We start from the raw sequence: 20523 nt of genomic DNA, 5'->3' as shown, positions 1-20523 counted from the left end.
TGAAAAAGTGCAAAAAAGGGTCATAGTATAGTATGGCATCAAAAGGTGCAAAAATTTGTTATATATAGTAAGACTTCAAAAAAGTGCAAAAAAGAGTCTATAGTATGACTTTAAAAAAGTGCAAAAATTTGTCATAGTATATAGTATGACAACGTAATGTGAAAAAATTTGTCATAGTTTAGTATGACGTTGAAAAAGTGCAAAAATTTGTCATAGTTTAGTATGATGTTGAAAAAGTGCAAAAAAGGGTCATAGTATAGTATGGCATCAAAAAGTGCAAAAATTTGTCATATATAGTAAGACTTCAAAAAAGTGCAAAAATTTGTTAGTATGACTTCAAAAATTTGCAAAAATTTGTCATAGTATAGTATGGCTTCAAAAAAGTGCAAAAATTTGTCATAGTATATAGTATGATGACGTAAATGTGAAAAAATTTGTCATAGTTTAGTATGATGTTGAAAAAGTGCAAAAAAGGGTCATAGTATAGTATGGCTTCAAAAAAGAGTCTATAGTATGACTTCAAAAAAGTGCAAAAAATTTGTCATAGTTTAGTATGATGTTGAAAAAGTGCAAAAAAGGGTCATAGTATAGTATGGCATCAAAAAAGTGCAAAAAAGGGTCATAGTATGGCATCAAAAATGCAAAAATTTCTCATAGTATAGTATGACTTCAAAAAAGTGCAAAAAAGTCATAGTATAGTATGACTTCAAAAAAGTGCTAAAAAGAGTTGTAGTATAGTATGACTTTAAAAAGTGCAAAAATTTGTCATAGTATAGTATGTCTTCAAAAAGTGCAAAAATTTGTCATAGTATAGTACGACTTCAAAAAGTGCAAAAATTTGTCATAGTTTAGTATGATGTTGAAAAAGTGCAAAAAAGGGTCATAGTATAGTATGGCATCAAAAAGTGCAAAAATTTGTCATATATAGTAAGACTTCAAAAATTTGCAAAAATTTGTGTATAGTATGACCTTGAAAAGGTGCAAAAAAGAGTCATAGTTTAGTATGACTTCAAAAAGTGCAAAAATTTGTCATAGTATAGTATGACTTCAAAAAAGTGCAAAAAAGAGTCTATAGTATGACTTCAAAAAAGTGCAAAAATTTGTCATAGTAGTATGATGACGTAAATGTGAAAAAATTTGTCATAGTTTAGTATGATGTTGAAAAAGTGCAAAAAAGGGTCATAGTATAGTATGGCATCAAAAAGTGCAAAAATTTGTCATATATAGTAAGACTTCAAAAAAGTGCAAAAATTTGTTATAGTATAGTATGACTTCAAAAATTTGCAAAAATTTGTGTATAGTATGACCTTGAAAAGGTGCAAAAAAGAGTCATAGTTTAGTATGACTTCAAAAAGTGCAAAAATTTGTCATAGTATAGTATGACTTCAAAAAAGTGCAAAAAAGAGTCTATAGTATGACTTCAAAAAAGTGCAAAAATTTGTCATAGTAGTATGATGACGTAAATGTGAAAAAATTTGTCATAGTTTAGTATGATGTTGAAAAAGTGCAAAAAAGGGTCATAGTATAGTATGGCATCAAAAAGTGCAAAAATTTGTCATATATAGTAAGACTTCAAAAAAGTGCAAAAATTTGTTATAGTATAGTATGACTTCAAAAATTTGCAAAAATTTGTGTATAGTATGACCTTGAAAAGGTGCAAAAAAGAGTCATAGTTTAGTATGACTTCAAAAAGTGCAAAAATTTGTCATAGTATGACTTCAAAAAAGTGCAAAAAAGAGTCTATAGTATGACTTCAAAAAAGTGCAAAAATTTGTCATAGTAGTATGATGACGTAAATGTGAAAAAATTTGTCATAGTTTAGTATGATGTTGAAAAGTGCAAAAAAGGGTCATAGTATAGTATGGCATCAAAAAGTGCAAAAATTTGTCATAGTATAGTATGACATTGAAAATGCAAAAAAGAGTCATAGTATAGTATGACGTTGAAAAAGTGCAAAAATTTGTCATATATAGTAAGACTTCAAAAAAGTGCAAAAATTTGTCATAGTATAGTATGACCTTGAAAAGGTGCAAAAAAAGTCATAGTTTAGTATGATTACGTAAAAATTTGAAAAAATTTGTCAGTGTACTATGTTTAGTTTGAGGTAATTTTTTATGTCCTTCCACAGGATGAGTTGCAAAATTACCTTTAATGACACATACATATGTTGAAAATGAGCTAAAAAGAAAGTGTAGAATGATGTACAGTATAGCATGCTGTCATAAATTTCCTCAAATGATCCATACTAACCTGTCCTTTGGCTTCATAATAGACATCATTTGTATGTACATATTTTTTACTTCACCTTGAGAATCAGATTGGATTGCACCATAAACTTTTCAGGATTTTAAACTATCGGTTTCATGACTTGCTTTAGAAAGTCTTTTTCCCACTGCTGGAAAAAAGTACTTATAAAAAACAACAGAGCCAAAAATTCAATAATATTTTTTTATTTTTCTAAAAAAAAAAAAAAGGCATCAGACACACAAAAAAAGCTAAATATTCAGACTTTCTGAAAGAGCATTACAACATAGTCTGATACCTTTAGTCACTTTCATATAAATCATGCCTCTGCTTTCAGACCGTAAAGAATAAACAGCCATTACAAATGTCAATAAAAACCAAACAATACTCAAAGTATTTCTGAAGGGAAATAAATTAATTTTAAAGCGTAATGCTAAAAATACATTCTTTTCCCAGCAGAGACAAAAACAATTAAATAAGCGCTTTGGTCTTCCTCCTCAAATGCTCTCTAGACATAAGTGATAACGCTAGCAACTTTACAACTCGAACTTGTTTTGAGGCTTCTTTTATGTCAGCATCCTAATCACAACTTTACGTACCATGTAGGATTTTCCTTCAGAGAATGATTTGAATTGTCAAAATAGGAAAATGCAAGCTAGCATTTACTTCCAACACGAGTGAGGTACATAGAAATGTGACCACAAAAACATTTGTAACTTTCTACCCCATAAAATCTGATGTTAAAGTGCATATTTCTCATTTGCATACAGACGTTACTAACATGCGTTGTCTCAGACCTGTTGAGAGATCCGTGAAATCCAGTGAAGTATATAAAAATGCCTTTGATCAACACTGAACAAGATAAAACAGCATCTTTTAAATGTAACCAACTCTCTGTTCAAGAACCTCAAAGTGCTCAGGAGACTGAAACAGCTGAAGTTTATCTACAAATTATGCAAAACACTAAAACGTCAGGAAGGTTTTGCTGCTTGTTAGAATACACTCTGTTTTTATTTGTCCTAAGCTAAATCTACACATGTATTGCTGTAAATACTGCTGAGGCCTGAAACAATCTGGGTTTAATCGATGATTGTTTGTTGCAGTGCTGCCAGGTGAGAACAAGACGCGGATCTATTTTCTCAGCTACACCAGACAACGCCACCGCCGTGACCAGGTATGAACATGTAACGTCTACATGTGGGGTTTAAACTGTTTGCTAATGATATGTAACCATTAACAGCATTAGATAGATACAGTGTCACCCCCTTCATGTTTTGCGCCTTTGAGCTAAAAAACAAAAAGTAACGTGCAGCTGAGAACATAAGTTATGTTCATAACATGTTTTCCAGAAGGCAGATATAGCTTTGTCTTGTGTTACAGAACACAAATGTTGTACAACGTAGAATGAAAACAAAACTTAAGTACAAACACTGAGAGGGTAAATAAATAATCTGAATTGCACAAAGTGGAAACATTGAAGGTCAGGAAACTGAAATGTCCAGACTGAGACGCAGTTTCCCTTTATTGTCATGATTTGATCTTCCAAAGCTGCGAACAGGAGGAGGAAACAGGTTAGACATCAAAATCATTGGCTATGCAGGCATTATTATTAACATTAAACACAGGTTCAGATTTAAGCACTAATCTTTGGTAAAATAAGTTGCAGGGAAAACATATGTTTATTTTAAACAAATAGGTGCAGTTTTGATAAAACTGAGTTCAGTTAACCTGTCAGACGTGGTTTGATGTCTACAAATAATCTGGTTTCTCTGCAGCTCATTAAATGTAGTGCAGGCAAATAAACATCTGAGGTGATATTAATTATGCAAACCCTAATAAAATGGATGCGTTTAAAAACAAAAGTGTGCATGTAAATGTTTACAACTGGATCCGAGGAAAGAACCAGAAACCAAGTGGGTCATTGCAGTTCCAAGTTGATTGGGAGAACACTAAGATAATTGATCAATCTGTATCCTCTACAACAGGGGTGCCCAAGTCCAGTCCTCCAGAGCTACCATGCTGCAACTTTTAGAAGTATCTTTACTCCAACAGACCGGGATCAGCTCTACAGAGGCCTGGTAACGAGCCATTCATTTGATTCAGGTGTGTTGAAGCAGGGATGCATCTGAAAGTTGCAGGATGGTAGCTCTCTAGGACTGGACTTGGGCAACCCTGCTCTACAAGATAAAACATTAACTGGACAGGTCAGAGAGTTGGCTTTCTGGCTGTGGAAACGGTGATTATCCAGATTTATGTGACAAAGTTTTATTCGTTCTCCGCTGAGAAAATACCTTCAGTAAACCAAAAAGCAGCTCCCTCAAACTAAATCTATTCTGACTTAATCTCTGGATCTTTTTAAAGGTGACACTAAGAACGTTTTGGTTCTTTTCTCTGACCTGGCTGAAGGAGCACCAGTTTACCAAAATAAAAAACAAACCCTGCAATATAGAATAGTTTTGGAAATAGAAGTCTGTTACCTTGAGATTAAATCCTAGTAAGTCAGAAATGACTCCTGACACAGCAGACAGGATGACGACCTGGGTGATGTTGTAGAGCAGAGGGTTCATGGTCAAACCGTACAACCTGAACGGAGTGTCCAGCTCCTGGACGGAGAGAAAAATCAAATGGCAGAGTGAGAAATCCAAACCGTCTGGATCTAAGATGAGATATGAGGCAGTGAGTCGGCACCTTGAGTAGCTTGGTAGCCAGTTTCAGAACGTTATTGACCAACGTCAGCTCCTCCTTCTTGTTCGGCTTCTTCTCCATCTTTAGATAGAGGTTGATCTACGAGAGACGGAACGGGTCAGCGCGACTGTGGGAACAAAACCCCCTGCTGTGTCTGCAGTCTGCATTATACCTGTTCAGTGAGCAGGATGGAGGTGTTGCTGTACTTCTTGCTGGTTTCTGAGCCCAGGGTGACAAACCTGAGCAGGAACAGAGACAAACTGGTGCACCAGATCACCAGCTCCCAGTTATAGTGATACTCCAGGAACGTTTCGTGGACGTGGAGAAGCTGGAGGAAGATGGAGAGGCAGGTTGGTGAGATGCTGTTGCAGCAATTGGGCTCCTATTCTATAACTTAAGTTTGTCTAAAGTCTAATTTTCTCACCTGGGCACAGCAGATGAAGACCACTGACAGAGTGAGGAGAAAGGCAGACGACACAATGACGTCCACCGAGCGCTGAGGACCTCGTCTCTGCAAATTCATTCAGATTTGTATCACGTCCTCCAATAAGACCTCTGTCAGATCATGAATATGTGCTAATATAAGTGGTGTACCTTGAGGTAGGAGCGCAGCGACAGCCACATCTTAATGTTCTGAACTTTCTTCAGTCTAAAATGCGGGACTTCAGACTTCCTGGCTCTGCGGGCCGACGTCAGGTGACCGAACAGCTTGGCGAACAGCAGCCTCTGAAATCCGGAGATCAGAGGAGCTACAAACACCTGCTGGGTCTGATTGGAAATTATTCAGGATTTTATCCTCTTACCTGTTTGTAGGTCCTCTCTGCTACGCTGAGCAGGAAGAAGAAGAGCCATATAAGGCAAACGCGCACCAGGAAGCTGAGCGTCACCATGGTGATCACCAAGGCATCAGATTCAGAGCCTCCCCCCAAAACAACAGAGAGTATCTCATTGGCTGACAGCGTGGTGAACCGATCCAGGTCACAGTACTGGATCAACCTGTGGAGGGAGGAAACGTGGAAATGAGGAGCGTTTCCAACTTGAGATGATTTTTAGGAACGTTGGAGTTTGCTGTACCTGTAGACAAACGGTGTGAGTCCTAGGGTGACTGAGACCAGGTTCCCAAAGACCTGGTAGCCAATACCAGGACTGTAGAGGTTCACCTGAACACAGAGAGCAGTGTCGGCGCGGTTGACTCAATAAAACGTTAATCTCCTCCCACAGATACTCAAAGTGCCGCTCACTCTGTTCATGATCATTCCACTGATCTCCAGGACGGACATGTCGGCCTTCTTGCACTCGTTTCCCTCCCAAACGATGGCGCTCACCCTCTCCAGGCCGGGATTGGAGCTGTGCAACCAGGGAATATGACTCTGCAGCAAAAACAAACCACCAATGACTTAGACAAAACTCAGAAAATGTAAATATTACCCACTTTATACACAATGTTTTGTTGTGGCCTACACACAGTCACTGGAAAGACTATTGACTGGTGCAGCAGGCATCATCTAAGTTCATTGTTGGCTGTTTAAAGAGTTACATCCAAGCATATATGTAAAAAGAAAAGAGTCCTGACCAACTTAAGGTTTAGTCTGTAGGGAGTGTAAATATAAAGGATCAAACATGTTCAATGCTTGGTGAGAGAAAGAACACAGATTGGAAAAAGAGTGTAGTTTCTGGAAGTCATTTCTTATTCTATTAAATATAAAAAGCTCAGTATCTAAAAGAAATAACAGACCAGATTTCTACTATGCTGATCTTCCCATCCTCCTAAATAAGGGTTAAAATGCCAAATTCTTAAAAAACATCAGAAAAAAGGCATAAAATTCAACAAGCTGAGCTGTAAATATCTTTCACACCTGATGGAAAGGGTCGTCTCTGTATTCCTTCTTAGATGGAGGACATACGGATGCCCCTCCTCCTTCACCCTCTGCAAAAACAACAATCACAGAATAAACCATCATGCTGGAGCCTATAGTTTCCCCTGAATGTTTGAACCGTCCCACCTGTCTCTGAGGTGCAGGACGACCTGCATTCTGCGCAGTGCAGGAAGTCCTCCCACATCAGGTCCTCTGTCTCCGACTCATGCCGAGTGCTCTCAGAGTCCTGGGTTCTCATGCTGGAACACCTGGAGCTGCAGCTGGTGCCGGATTTGGGAACGTCCTGAAAGGCAAAAACAAAGAGTTGTGATTCTTAAGAAGCAGATTCTGCGTGGTTTTTTTCCTTTTAATCAGACTGCGTGGCTTGCCTCCACAGCGTAGTGTTTCTTGTAAAGATGTGTGTTTTTGCGGTTTCTGAGTGTGCAGTCGCTGTTCTTTCTCTCGGACGCCCTGCGGAGGGCGCTGTAGGACGCCTCGGGATCCTCCTCGCTAGAAGCTTCATCAGATGCAGGCTCCTTAAAAGCCAAACAAATAAAGTAGTGGGAAATGTTCCCTGATTGCTTTGTAAAACTAACAAAGTCGAGTGAATTTCTGAGTCATTACCTTATTGCCGCCTGCCATGAGCAGCCCTGAGCTGGGCGCTGCGTGAGAGTGTGAGGGCTGGATGTGAGGGGTCCAGCACGCCTCGTCTGGCCGGGTCAGTGGGTCACATCTCTGCTCTGGCAGCTGAAGCCCCTCCTCGCTGCTGCGGTTGGTCACCCGGCCATCCAGAGACACGTAGCCGTTATCAGTCTCTGTCGATTTATCGATGGACAGCTTGGACTTCTTACATCTACAGAGGAAAGGAGGCGAGTGGCCAGAGTCAGCAGATCGGCCGTCATTCGGTCTTTATAGGATGCATTAAACACAACGTCAACAATACATGTGTTTATACTGAACTGGAGATGAGTCCACATGCTGCAAATATGGACAAGTTAAATTGTAGCAAACTTGTTAAATATTGGTTTTGGGAATGTGTGACTAGGTAAGTGAATTATTAAAGAGCATATAACCTTTTATAGCCAAAAATGCTAAAATCATGAAATAATTTTCTCCCATCTCGAGTAAAGCTCCCTAAACCAGATAAATCACTATTATGTGAGGATGAGATGACATTTTATGGTAAAGATATTACAAAACAGTGAGACTATTAAGCTATTTGTCAGCATAGAGATTTATCAGGTAAGAAAATGCTCTTTTTTCCTTTGTGCCTGAGCCAAGTGAAGTCGTCTTCCATCCACCACATGTTTTAGTATAAAGTGACTTTCATGTTTCTTGTGGAAAAAGCCGTTTATAAATTCAGTGAGATCGAGTCACATGACAGGATGTTCCGACTTTTACATTATTGTAGCGCATATTTCCAGTTACTTTTGACGTTCTAAAACATTCAAAAAGCTTGGGAAGCTGTTATAAATGCCTAAAGCTCATATTTTTCTTCTTACAATTCTTTGCATTTTAAAAAATTTATGTTGTATGCCCTTTAATAAGAAAATCAAGTGAGATGTTCAAGTTTCTTTTCACTAGATGAAGATGAAATGACACTGATGCATAAAATAACCCAAGACTGAAATCTGATTAGAGGGAAATCATGGAAGGGAGGAAGCATGCTTCGTTTAAACACAACCGTAATCAGCAGATTAACCACAACAAAATTAGCTGCAAAATCCTTCAGCTCCTCAATAAAATAGAAATAAAAAATAGAAACTTTGGTTTCAGATCAGCTGAATTGAGACTTAATTTCTCAGAAAGGTTAAAGGAGACAGTGAAGGATGTTGCAGCTGAGGAAGCACAGTAAAGTCTGAGGCAAGGCTGGCTCTTATTCAGCTTAAACTTTACACATTACTGCCAAATTTCACATTTTAATAAAGTGCATTTTGTGTGAATAAATTAAACCAGATATATTTTTTCTTCTTTTCCTGAAAGCGCAGCCTTGTCTCTCTGCATCGTCTCATCACAGGAACCAGGAGAATGGAAATACACACCCAGCTTTACAGATATCATGCCAGAAATCTTGGAAGAAAGCGCCCAGGCTGTATGTGGTGCTGGCTGAGTGAGAATGTGGCGCCCCCTCCTGTGTGTTATCGGTAGTGCTAGACCCGTCTCCTTCCCTATGCACCTCCATCTGAGAGGCCTTCCTCAACTTCCTTTGGTTTGGAAAGAATGGAGATTAGAGAAGAGACTTAGAGAAAACCAAGAGGCCAGAGACGGGAAAGTCTTCAGGATAAGGCTGAGACGGGATTTAAATCATTAAAAATAAAATAAAATAAAACCTTCACATTGGTGTTATTCTGCAAAAGTAGATATTTTAATGAACTCTTTAAGACAAAGCATCATAAAAGTGGATAGATGAAGTTTTAAATGCTTATTTTCTCTACTGTTGCAGAATTAACCCTTTCAACAAACTATTCCTAAAAAAAACCACTCGGGTCAAAGAAAATGTTGAACAGATCTAGAAATATGATTTTCTCATTTTAAAGTCAAGATAATTGTTATGATCACTGATAGGAGAAAAGGAAAGGTGTGATTTACTGTTAATGTTTCCTCTATAAAGAGTCCCTGCTTGAAGGTTTAACAGTAACATGTCAGTAAATAAGGATATCATTGAAGAGTTAAACTCATTTAGTTAAATAACACGGTTATATTTCTGCTAGTTTTATAGTCAAGAAAATCCCCAGGCTAAGCAGCTCAAAAAGTGCATAAAATCAACATCCTCAAGGATGGTAGGACGTAAAGAATTATTTCACTGCATGTTGTTGGGAAGTTGAGTGGAAGGAAGAACTCTAGTAGGAAACGTTTCGCTACTAACAGTGAAAATTGCAGCCTTGAGAGGATTGTGAAGACATTTTAATATTTGGAGGAGATGTGCGAGGCGTGAATTGTGGCCCGAGTCACTGATTATGCAGACATGGGCTACAAATAAGTTTTTTTATTTGATCTTGTGCTTCTATTACTCAGGAAACTGAATTTTGGATTTTATTTCAGCTATAAACTGCAATCATCTAAATTAACTGAAGCACACAGTTCAAATATTTCACTCTAATGCATTTATACATGTTTAAATTTACTAAAAATCAACTTTTCAATGATACTCTGACTTACTGAGATGCATTTGTATTAATGAATTGAACTGAAACTGGCTTCAAATCTCATTATATTCTGCTCTGATCCCCTCTGGCTGTCCTTCAAGTGAATTAAAAACCTCTAAAGACAGACAGATGTTTTATCCCCCAAACTCTTTTCTAAAACAGAGGATCAGTTTTCTTCTGGGGTCGGAAAACTGGCAGCAGCATGCCGATGAGCATGAAGCCAACAAACTGGAAACACTCCAAACACAGCAAACAAGCACACCACTACAAGTCAAGATTCATGTTTTTAACCTCTATCAGATACAGGTGTCTCTACGTCACTTTACTGATAAATTAAATATGACTTACAGCTGAAATTTGTCATTTTCTCCTTCTAATTTCATTTAAAATCCTTTCTGTCGCCACATCCCTTCAGCAGCTCACCTGCGTCTCTTCCCCCCGCTGCTGGAGGTGGGTTTGGGGGTCCTGGTGGAGACGATCTGACAGTGGACGGTTCCCAGCAGCAACATGAGCCAGATGGCTCCGAACACCTCGGTGACTGGGATCCCATGAGGCTGAGAGATGGACACATACAGGGCGGCTGCTGCCACTGAGGAGAACCGGGGACAAACAACGATTAGTCTGGTCCAGATCCGTCTTCGGTCACAATCATCTCCATCAGGGCAGTAAAAGCCCATCCAACGGTCCACGTGTATTAGTTTGAACTTGAAGCCCATTCATCAAAATTGGCAGCTAGAAATGCCTCCATCAAAAACAGGACTCTAAAGTTAATGAAGGGTTATAAACACACTTCAGAAGTGTGAAATTTAATTTGATTGTTTTAAATGTCTGGATAAGCAAGGAAAATATATATTTTTTTAGATTTATTCCCTTTCCCCATCTTCATTCTTCTTTAATTTGCTACTTTTGTCCTCTTGTCCAGCCTCCTTTGTACCCTTTTATCCCGCTTCCCTTCCTGTCCCTTCATCCTTTGCATCCTTCCTTTCTAACTTGACTCATCCTTTCCTTCCTTCTTTGTGTCTTTCCTTCCTTTTGGGGGATTTTTCTACATGAGAAAACATGCAGGAACATTTTTAAATCAGCATCTGGCTGATCAGATACTTGCAAATAAAATCCTGCAGGAAGTACTGATGAAACAGGTCATTAAGTAAATAAACATATACCGTTTATTTTTGTTGTCACAGTTAAACTGAGCATAATGTTTGGGAGGAAACAATGTACTTTGTCCAGGCTAGTTTGGTGGAAACCCTTCATGTTGGTGTGTTGGGTTGGTGATTCTTAGTAGCTGGATGGAGACACTAAAACACTGTAAACCTGACGAAAGAACTAAGTCTGTGTTCAAAACATCAGTAGAGTGTTTAAAAAAAGAAGTGAAATCTGGCTGCTGTAAGCAAATATTCCCATCCCGGATGATCAGACTACACTCTCCAGTTCCTCTGCATTAGTTTCTTTTACCTCATAAAGCATTTTTGGCATCACCTTGAAAGGTTTTTATTGAATAAAGGTGATCAGGTTGGATTTTTTTCTACTGTTTATTCTGGTTTGGAATCAAGATGCTGCTCATCATTGCCTTGTTGATGCATCCATTTAAGGACATTTCTTCTTCTGCATGAGGTATCATGTTCAAGTAACACAATGTAAACTGCTCTGTGACGTAGAATGAGATCAGAGGTCAGAGTGAGAAACTCCCCCGTACCGTGATGCTGAACCACCACGGTGGTGGGATTGCCTGATAAACCGCCAGAGTGTTGCTCCGTTTCAATTTAGGTCAGTCAACCCCAGCCCAGAGGAGTTTTGCTAATATCTGACATTAACTTTGGGTCCTAAATTTCAACACTGCTCACAGGCGTCTGCAGACGTTTGTTGAGCCCTGTGCAATTTACACTATTGGCCTTAATTTAGCATGTTAGAGAGAAATGAGGTCAGTCCTACCTTGCAGCAGATACAGAGCCAACAGGAGAAGGAAAATGCCTTTGGAGGTGACCTGAATCCACCATCGGTAGAAGAACGGGAAGAAGACGACTCTGACGATGCCCTTCCTGGTCAGGGACGTCCACGGACTCTCTGGCTTGGCCTTGGCAAACGCCGAACCTGAGAACCAAACGGGTTTCAGCTCATTGTCTGTCAGCAAAGCACAGAACACTGTGACCGAGTGTTTCCAGTTTCTGTCGTCACCTCTGACTAAATCCACATCTATCAGATCTGGTTTGAGATGTCCAGTCTTCTTTGGCTTGTTCCTCAAGCCCTGCAGGGGGAGACAGAGACGCAGTTAAAGCCACACATAGATGGAAATCAAACTCTTCAAACTGAGGTGTTCACTGGGGGAACGAGAACGGGTTCTAACCTTCACCTACTCACTTCTAGAGGGTTTATCTATATACCCAGCAACTACCGGCTCTACTCAGCGGTTTTCATGGCTCCTAAAGGTCTCGGTCGTTGAAAGCGAGTTGTCAGTGTGTGTGCCAGCTGCAGAGCTGGACAGGGCCCTGGGAATACGCCTCCCCTGTTCTCAACTTCCTGCACCAGTGCGTCACTTCCTCTTGTGATGCAGCGAGTTGGTTAGTGTGTATACACGCATATTCAATGAAAAGCTGGGCTGCAGCTTTACACATTGTAGAATTTGAATATACTGCTTAAAGTCTAGTTTGTAAACAGAATAAATAATGTTTTTTAAGTATTTTATATATAAAAATGGGGGGGGGGACAGGAATTCAGCCCAACCTGGCCCTTTGTGGAAATTAATCACTCCCCTCGGTTAACTTTGTATCAAGGGTTTATTCTGACTACCAATTAATTCTTCCACACTCTAGTTTGCAGACTTTGTTTCTAAAATTAAATTAGGCCATCGTGTGTAAGTTGGATTTAATTGGATTTAAGTCCAAACTTTGACTAGGCATTTCCAAAACTTTTCTTTCTTTTTTTTTGAGTGTTTTGTATTTTTTGTTTACACAAGTTGTCTTAATCTGACATTATATTTGTTTGATGATCTGAAACATTTAAGTATAAAGATAAAACTAACTGAAAACTTTTTTTTTTCCATGACAACATACATTTATTTTTTGGCAAACACCCTAGATCAATTTTTATAATTGAAATGAAAAGTGTTTAGTGATTAGTGTCCAGCTAACATTTACACAAACCTATCGCGTCCTGTTATCAGTCACCAATGAGATACTGGTCTCTTTATCTGAAAACAGCCCACCCAACAAGCTAATACACTGTTTGCGGAGAGTAATCAGGGTGTAAAGCTGGCAGCAGCTGATCGATAACTTCCTGTGAGATTTACTGTAACATCATCCTTGATAAACCTGTTGCTCTGTGCTATTTAAAGCCTTAAGCAAATGTTCCCACACTGATTAAGTCAGAATCATTAGCTTTCCATGTCATTAATAATCTAATACTCTACATTTACTGATAAAATCTGCCTTTAGCTTTATTTGCTCAAACCTATTAAGATCAAATGTAATTTTTGATTTCACCAGCAGGAGGCTTCTGGGTTGAAAAGTGTAAATCATAAAATGTCTTCTCTTCAGACAATAATAGCTGCAAGTGATATAAAGAGTTCTTTTGGCATTTGCATCACAAATTAGAGCATCAACTATTCTGGCATTTACTTTTTAAAAATCTTATTTGTTTTATTTTAATCAAACACAAATAAAATTAACAGCAAACTCAGCACATATTTACTTATTTTTAAACATTTGTCAATGTTGGATCGCTTGGAAACTGCAGGAACAATATTGGAAGACGCATTGTGCTAAAAATAGAGCTACAGTAAAGTTACATCAAACAACTTCTCCAGATTTATGAGTCATGTTTTTATTAGCCTGTAAGCAGCTTAATTACCCCTGGGTAAGGGTGAAAAGGACACAACGCTGGTGCAGGACTGATAAAGTCTGCCTGCTGCAGAGACCTTTAAGAGAGCCGAGCCAAGGTCAAACGCAGCCATGCGAGAGGCTCTTCAGGTCTTTGTGTTTTAGAGAAGACAGCTTTCAGAGAAGAGAAGACACCATCGCCACAAATGATTTCATTCTGAATAAAGTCCTGCAGCACCGCAGTTACGCAACTGACCTATAGCGCCTTGCAGACGTTTTTATACTTCCTGGCATAATTTTACTGGGATTTTATGCAACAAATGACCACAAAGGAGGCCATAATTGCGAAATTAAATGAAAATCTAATAAAAGGGCACATGTATAGCCCCCCTTTATTGTAATACTTCTAAAATTCTGTACAATAAATTGCCTTTCACAGGCATCTAGTTAGTAAACCAGCCAGAAAAATATGGCAGTATTCAAGTATTTTCGAATTGAACTGAACTGAATTTAGAGGAATGTGTTAAGAAAGCTTTTAGTTTCCAAAAACCTGATCTGGAAGAAGACGCTCTGGTCAGATGAGACCAAAGTGTGGAGGAAAACTGGAACTGCACATTACAGCACAAATATCATCACCATGGTGAAACAGGGTGGTGGCAGCATCAGGCTGAGGTCGGAGTTGGAGATGAATTCTGAAAGAAAACCTCTCCAGCAGGACAATGACGAGTTAAACTCGATTCACATCCCAGACGACTAGCAGCTATAACAAGGGGGGCTGAATAGCAAAGCATGCCACACTTTTCAGATTTTTATTGGTCAAAATGTTGAAACCCATCTATCATCATCGTTTCAAAACCCAATAATGCAGCACATGGTCCTTGATAAAACACAATGAAGTGTGTGGTTGGAGTGTGGTTAAATAATTTAGCAAGGCACCACAGGAGGAGCCGACTCCCAGCAATGCGATGAACTTTTATGCACAACACACCATTCCCTCATTATTCTGCAGTTTGGGCCTTTAATCTGACACCATGGTACGATCTTCTGCTATAACCCAGTTTTAATTACACAAACACACAGCAATATTCCTGTTATTAAAGAGAATAATATTTTCAGCACAAATAAAATGTGCTTTTACATTAGCAGACAGAATCATTTCAAACCTTGCTATTCTGGTAAATCATTCGTCCCACTTCTCCTCTATAACCATCGACCCGTCCTCTCTGTTTGATTATTGTTAAACTTTGCTGCGGTGACACAAACCAGTTCAATAAAATCAAGAATAAAGTTTTCATCGCACAGGAAGTGTGTGAACCTAAAACATTTTATTGAGGTCAATCATTTCAGTTGACTTTGGCATTTAACAAAAAAATAAAATAAAAAACTTCACTCGATGCCGCTCTGATTCCATGACTCATCATGCCGTGGTCCCGCCCAGACAACTCCAGCTACAGCCGTTTTTAATTCATCAATCTGAACGCAGGCTGGGTTAGTGTGCAACACTGCAGCTGATGTCAAACCAACCACATACTAACGCTCTACGGCGAGGGTGAGAGGACATGCACAGCGGGACGCCCTGCTGCGTACTCACCAGAGAAATAAACTGCAGAGAGGAGGAGGGAAGGATGGACGGAGGAGGAAATGGCCAGAGAGGAAAGAGTTAAAAGAAAGGCAGCGGAAAAGAACTGATGGTGCAGCGACATGGTGTCAGAGAGCAGAGAAATAAAACCAGACAAATGAGTGGAGACTGAGAAAAGGCAAAGAATGACAGAAGACGAACTGGAAATAAAGAGTGAGATAGTCCAAACATAAAAGCATCAGACCTTTATTTCTCTTTGCTCCACCGATTTCTCCCAAATCTGCTGGTCATAGGCTCCAATCTGCAAAGATAAGCAAGCACAAGTCATGAGAAAGAGCTCGCTCTGTGTTAAACATCCAAACAGCAAAAACATTGTCAACGCTCCACACGTTTCATTTTGCTCACACTGATTCAGTGATTCATGACAAAAAGGGAATGGTTAGCAGTTTCTATAAACGTCTGTTTGGTATAAAATGTGTTTCTGAGATGTAGGATGACACCGCCTAAGCAGATCGCTGCACTCATGCGAATGAGCTTGTCTCCCATTCATGGAGTCTGGGTCAAGCTTTGAGCTCGCCAGTGGAAAGTCTGCATCATTAATGAGTCCTCATTAAAGATTGATGGAAAGACGAGAGGGGGGTCAAGGACAAGTACACGAAGAAACAGAAGCAGAGAAAAGAAAGTGGATCTAATGCAGGATTGTTGCACTGCAAGATGATTTAAGGAATGCAGGCAGCAGTGAAACGTGTGCAAATGATAACTAACCTCTAATAAGTTAGTAATTCATATACTATTCAGCTCAACTAGTAGCCTGGATGGTTTTGATCTTTAGCTTTCTGGGAAATTCTTAAAATGTTATAAATATATCAATTTGTTTTGCCTGTAAGCAGATGACTCTACTGAAACTACAATAGGCTAAATGTGAATATGAGTAAATCAGATGTCAACTTATCGCAAAATTTAAAAAAAAGAAACCAAAAAAGTGGTGACTTAACTTAATGTCACCAAAAAAAAACACTAAACAGCTGTACTCGTTACTCATTTTTTGTACTTTGAATCTTCAGTGGCCAAAGGGAAACTGCAGCTCTAAGTGGTATTCATTAATCAGCTGCTTGACCACAGTCTGAACCTCCACCTTTCTGCTAAAACCTGGTATTTATGATTGGCCACATATAATCAGACTCTCTCAGTAAAATCTTATTTCCTTCTTCAAATAGCTGGAGATGCCACTCATTATCCCGGGTCTATACTTTTGTCTTTTTTTTATAAATCAAACCAGTATCATAAATTGCACGTTTCCACCTATTATGGTGCAGCCTTGTTAATTTCTGAGGAAATGTTGACGCACATCTTCAGTTCATTCAAGATGTGAGAGCAAGACTTCAGCAGATAACAGGAAGGCTGAACGAAAAGAGCACAGCAAAGTTGCACTGTTGGACACAAAGTATCAAAAGATACTGAAGACGGTTTAAAACATAAAATAATTTAGTTGGTTTTAAATGAGTAAAACCCTGTTGTCCTTAGATCTGAGTCGGAAATTGTCTGCTCAGCCCATGTCAATTTATGAGTCAGCACTCACTTTTTCCACTCAGCATGAACACTCTCTGTCACATAACCAGCTCCACTCCCAGATCTCACACACTGCAAGTGGCAGCTCTGTGCGCTCATCACATTCTGGCTTTACTGGTCCTGGATGTTGCTACTGGGTTGGCCTTTTTACAGTTCTACCTGATGGTTTTTATGACGCTCGACTCAGCCAATCAGGCGTGAGGGATCAGCAGCCTGCAGGCTATTGAGACGATGCCAAACCATTGCAACACACAGGGCAATTCTGTAGAAACGCTACAGATAATCACACTGCAACAGTGCACTTTAAATCTACAGATGTATTCTCTAAATGATAGCAACTCAATGTACAGATACACAATGTGAAATGAGCAGAGAATATGGAGTATGTTGTGTGTGGAAGAGGAGGACAGATGGAGGGCAAACTTGACCAGATTAAAGAGTATGAAAATGAAGGAGGGGCTTTGTTAAGGAGAGAAAAAAAAACCCTCAAGTGTCGTTTCATCATAAAGTCATGAGGTAACTGAGAGCTAAAGTAAATCCTCTTATCCTCACACACACACACACACACACACACACACACACACACACACACACACACACACACACACACACACACACACACACACACATCCCTGCATCACTTTCTGCTCCTCTCAAAATAAAGGAGCCCTTTGCTGCTACAGACAGCATCTCTACATAAACAGCAGCTTAAGAGGAAGTCGAATATTTTAGCCCTGATCAAGTCAAACAAAGGATTTACGAAGATTCAAAGACGATAAATCCCAGGCTTCAGTGATTTGAGAGGCAAAACATCTGCTGAAAGTGAAAGGAGAGCGGAGAGCGGCGCTGCTGCAGCACGGCTGGCGGCGTTATGACACCAGTTGGAGGGCAGAGAGAGAGAGTTACATAACAACTGTCTCTGAGATGCGCAGGAACAGGTTTACTGAAAAATAAGTGCTTGTATGACAACAAACAGAAAAAGTTAAGCAAAAATGCCAGCTGTGTTTAAAACAAGCCGATCATCGGGGTCCAACGATAAAGTTTAAATATTTATTTTGTGGACAAGAACGATCGAACATCAGGTAGAGGAATCATTAAACTCGCATTTTTTTCAGCACAGACATGCACCATTTTGACTTTGATTCATTTATTTTCTTTTCTAAAGATTGTAACTCATTTCAGAAAAAAGGTTCGTTTGTTATTGTGGTTTTGAAATCTACAGAAATCGTCCATGTTTGTGCATCCAAACGTGTCCCTAACTCAATTAAATCAAAAGGTAAACCATGATACATTATTTTTAAAAAAGTACAAAAAAACAGTCTTATGCACCTCTCGGTTAAAACACTGTAAATACCAACAGATTTTGCTTTATTTCATTGAATTGTACAGCACTTTAGTCGATATAGTTTCGCTACATAAATAAATTGTCAGACCTTTTATAGCCGTTTATCTAAAAATGGTTCAATCCTGAGTCTTATAAACCTTTAATACACTCAAATTAACTTGTATTGCTTGGACATAAGGAAAAACAAAACATTCCTTGCCCTTATATGGAAAGTAAAACAAACGATGAGAGTTGCCAAACAGGTTTTCTGCTGCTGAATGAATCATAAAAAAAAGTAAAAGCCTAAAATCAATATTCCCGTAATGAGCAACAAAAGCTTCAATGCCATTGGATGACCTCTCCTTCCTGCTTCCTTCCAGTCTTCACACCTCCCACTGTCAATCAGTCAGCCATTTGTAAATATTTCCACGTGTGTTCTTAGGTGTGGTCACATGTCGCTGGAGCAGGTGGAAATTTCACACCAATAAAATGCAATGACATCCAAATTAAAAACCTCAAGGTTTATTGCTTAGATTACAAATGCCTTTTGCTGAATATACTTGTCAAGATACGTAAAAAAAAAAGATAGTTTCTTAATTGTTGTTGTGTTTGGAGCTAAAATTAAGCATAAAGTGATTAAAATATAATTAGACAGACACAGGTTTTTATGATTAAACTCCAAAAATTAATTTCCATTTTAAAAAGGAAGAAATTTGACTACTAAAGTTGTTTTAGAGACAAAGCATGTAAATGGAAAACAACTGCATCATAGTTTTGTTTCGGTTTTCCCTGCTTAACGATTTCCTGAGAAATCATAAAACAGGAAGAATGAAGAGAAGCTGAAGTACAAAAAGCAAACCACATCTGACATGATTTTCTCATTTTTGGCATCTTATCTATTTTCACTTGTATATTTAAGGATGTTTCATGGGTGGAGGAGTTAAAAGCAGGCAGCAATTGGCTCTCTGTGTTGGTGTAATACAGCAGAACCCACGACTGAAAGCTTGATACTAGATGATGAGTAAAAGTTCCCCTCTGGTCTAAATATAAACATCCTCCACAAACATCCCAGCACATCCAGAGAGAATCTTCACACCAACACTTTGCACTTATGTAAATCCATTAGCATTCACAACTCTCGCCCACAGACAGAGAAAGTAAGCTGTTTGCCTTCACTTCACTCCTCACACTTTAAACTCTTCAGACAACTAAAGCAAAAGCAGATTATTTCGATAGTAATTGTGGAAATATTACTAATCAAAACACTCACAATTAGGATAATTCATCTCCAAAATGCACTGAAAAAAGGCTTCATTGCTTGGCTGCATAGACATACTGCTATCTGGCACCCAGCAGACTCAGAGTGCATGACCCGTCGCTGTGATCTGGGCCTAACTCGGCTCTGTAGTTGGAGAAAAAACGGCTCTCAACATAGCAACGATTCGAGTCTATTTGCAGCAGGCGTCCAGACAGAGTCAGAAATACACTGTGACTCATCGCCTGTGGCGCACACAGAGGCTGCAAGGCTGCAGATGATAGAATCAGTCTGAAATATGAAATAAACTATTAAGATTATTGACCAATGTATACGTCTGAGTGGTCTGTATAGCTCAGCTCTACATCCCAGGTTACGGATCTTCCAGTTTACACGCCTAACTAATGGAAAATACAGATAACTTGATACTTATGTGAACAAAGTTTGTTTAAAAGGAGCTCAATTAAATAATTCAGCAGTCATGCAGGTTCTGCAGGATGATTCACTGAGCTAGATTTCCTCAATTGTTCTGGGTTGGTGTGTGTAAAGGAGGTGCCACAGAATATACTTGCTGCATTTTCCAAAACATGTGCGGGCAAAACATGCCTAAGTGGGGCAGATTAGCGCACCCAGACTGCTGGCAATATTTATGCAATAAAAGCAAACACCATGCACCATGCAATACTGTACCATGTTATTTCACAAACAAAAATATGAACAGCCAACAGAGAACCATCATGGAGTCAAAGGGGTTTTGAAGATGAAACAAATAAAAAGATTTTGAAAAACAATTTTTTTTGCAAAAGCCAGCTAGTGCTCTGCAGATCCTCGAGTTTTAACGTCATTTTCTCAGTGAAAGTTCACAGATCTGATTTATGACTCATTCAAAATATTTTGCCCATCTTCTTTGCCTTAATGTTGGCTGACAAGGCAAAAATCCCTCACCAAATATCTCAAACCAAGCTTCTCCATCTACGCCTTATGGACCCCTTACATGTTGTTGTTTACATCTGGAAATGTTGCACATGAGTACAATTCTGGACAGCAAAA

The 20523-nt window shown here is 39.0% G+C and overlaps 1 protein-coding gene across 2 annotated transcripts in view; it reads right to left on the bottom strand.

The window, feature by feature from the left end:
* Positions 1-2434: 2434 nt before the first annotated feature.
* phtf2 (putative homeodomain transcription factor 2) overlaps positions 2435-20523 on the bottom strand; it is a 36374-nt gene continuing 18285 nt past the window's right edge. The window contains exons 4-21 of one of the 2 annotated variants that reach the window (XM_014992582.2): positions 15570-15626; positions 12107-12176; positions 11864-12022; positions 10355-10520; positions 8828-8989; positions 7410-7638; positions 7175-7321; positions 6933-7089; positions 6786-6856; positions 6171-6299; positions 6004-6089; positions 5733-5925; positions 5524-5655; positions 5354-5440; positions 5102-5257; positions 4933-5028; positions 4722-4847; positions 2435-3792 (exon numbers count right to left, since the gene is read on the bottom strand). In XM_014992582.2, coding sequence (XP_014848068.1) covers positions 3772-3792; positions 4722-4847; positions 4933-5028; positions 5102-5257; positions 5354-5440; positions 5524-5655; positions 5733-5925; positions 6004-6089; positions 6171-6299; positions 6786-6856; positions 6933-7089; positions 7175-7321; positions 7410-7638; positions 8828-8989; positions 10355-10520; positions 11864-12022; positions 12107-12176; positions 15570-15626 — 2244 coding nt within the window. In that variant the 3' untranslated portion in view covers positions 2435-3771. The remainder of the gene's footprint in view (positions 3793-4721; positions 4848-4932; positions 5029-5101; positions 5258-5353; positions 5441-5523; positions 5656-5732; positions 5926-6003; positions 6090-6170; positions 6300-6785; positions 6857-6932; positions 7090-7174; positions 7322-7409; positions 7639-8827; positions 8990-10354; positions 10521-11863; positions 12023-12106; positions 12177-15569; positions 15627-20523) is intronic. The other variant, XM_088003078.1, reaches the window with a different exon arrangement.

Source organism: Poecilia mexicana, unplaced genomic scaffold (genome assembly GCF_051168715.1).
Source record: "Poecilia mexicana isolate PSO_F unplaced genomic scaffold, ASM5116871v1 scaffold_23, whole genome shotgun sequence".
NCBI classification, from domain to species: domain Eukaryota; kingdom Metazoa; phylum Chordata; class Actinopteri; order Cyprinodontiformes; family Poeciliidae; genus Poecilia; species Poecilia mexicana.
This window is presented reverse-complemented; position numbering and strand designations above follow the sequence as displayed.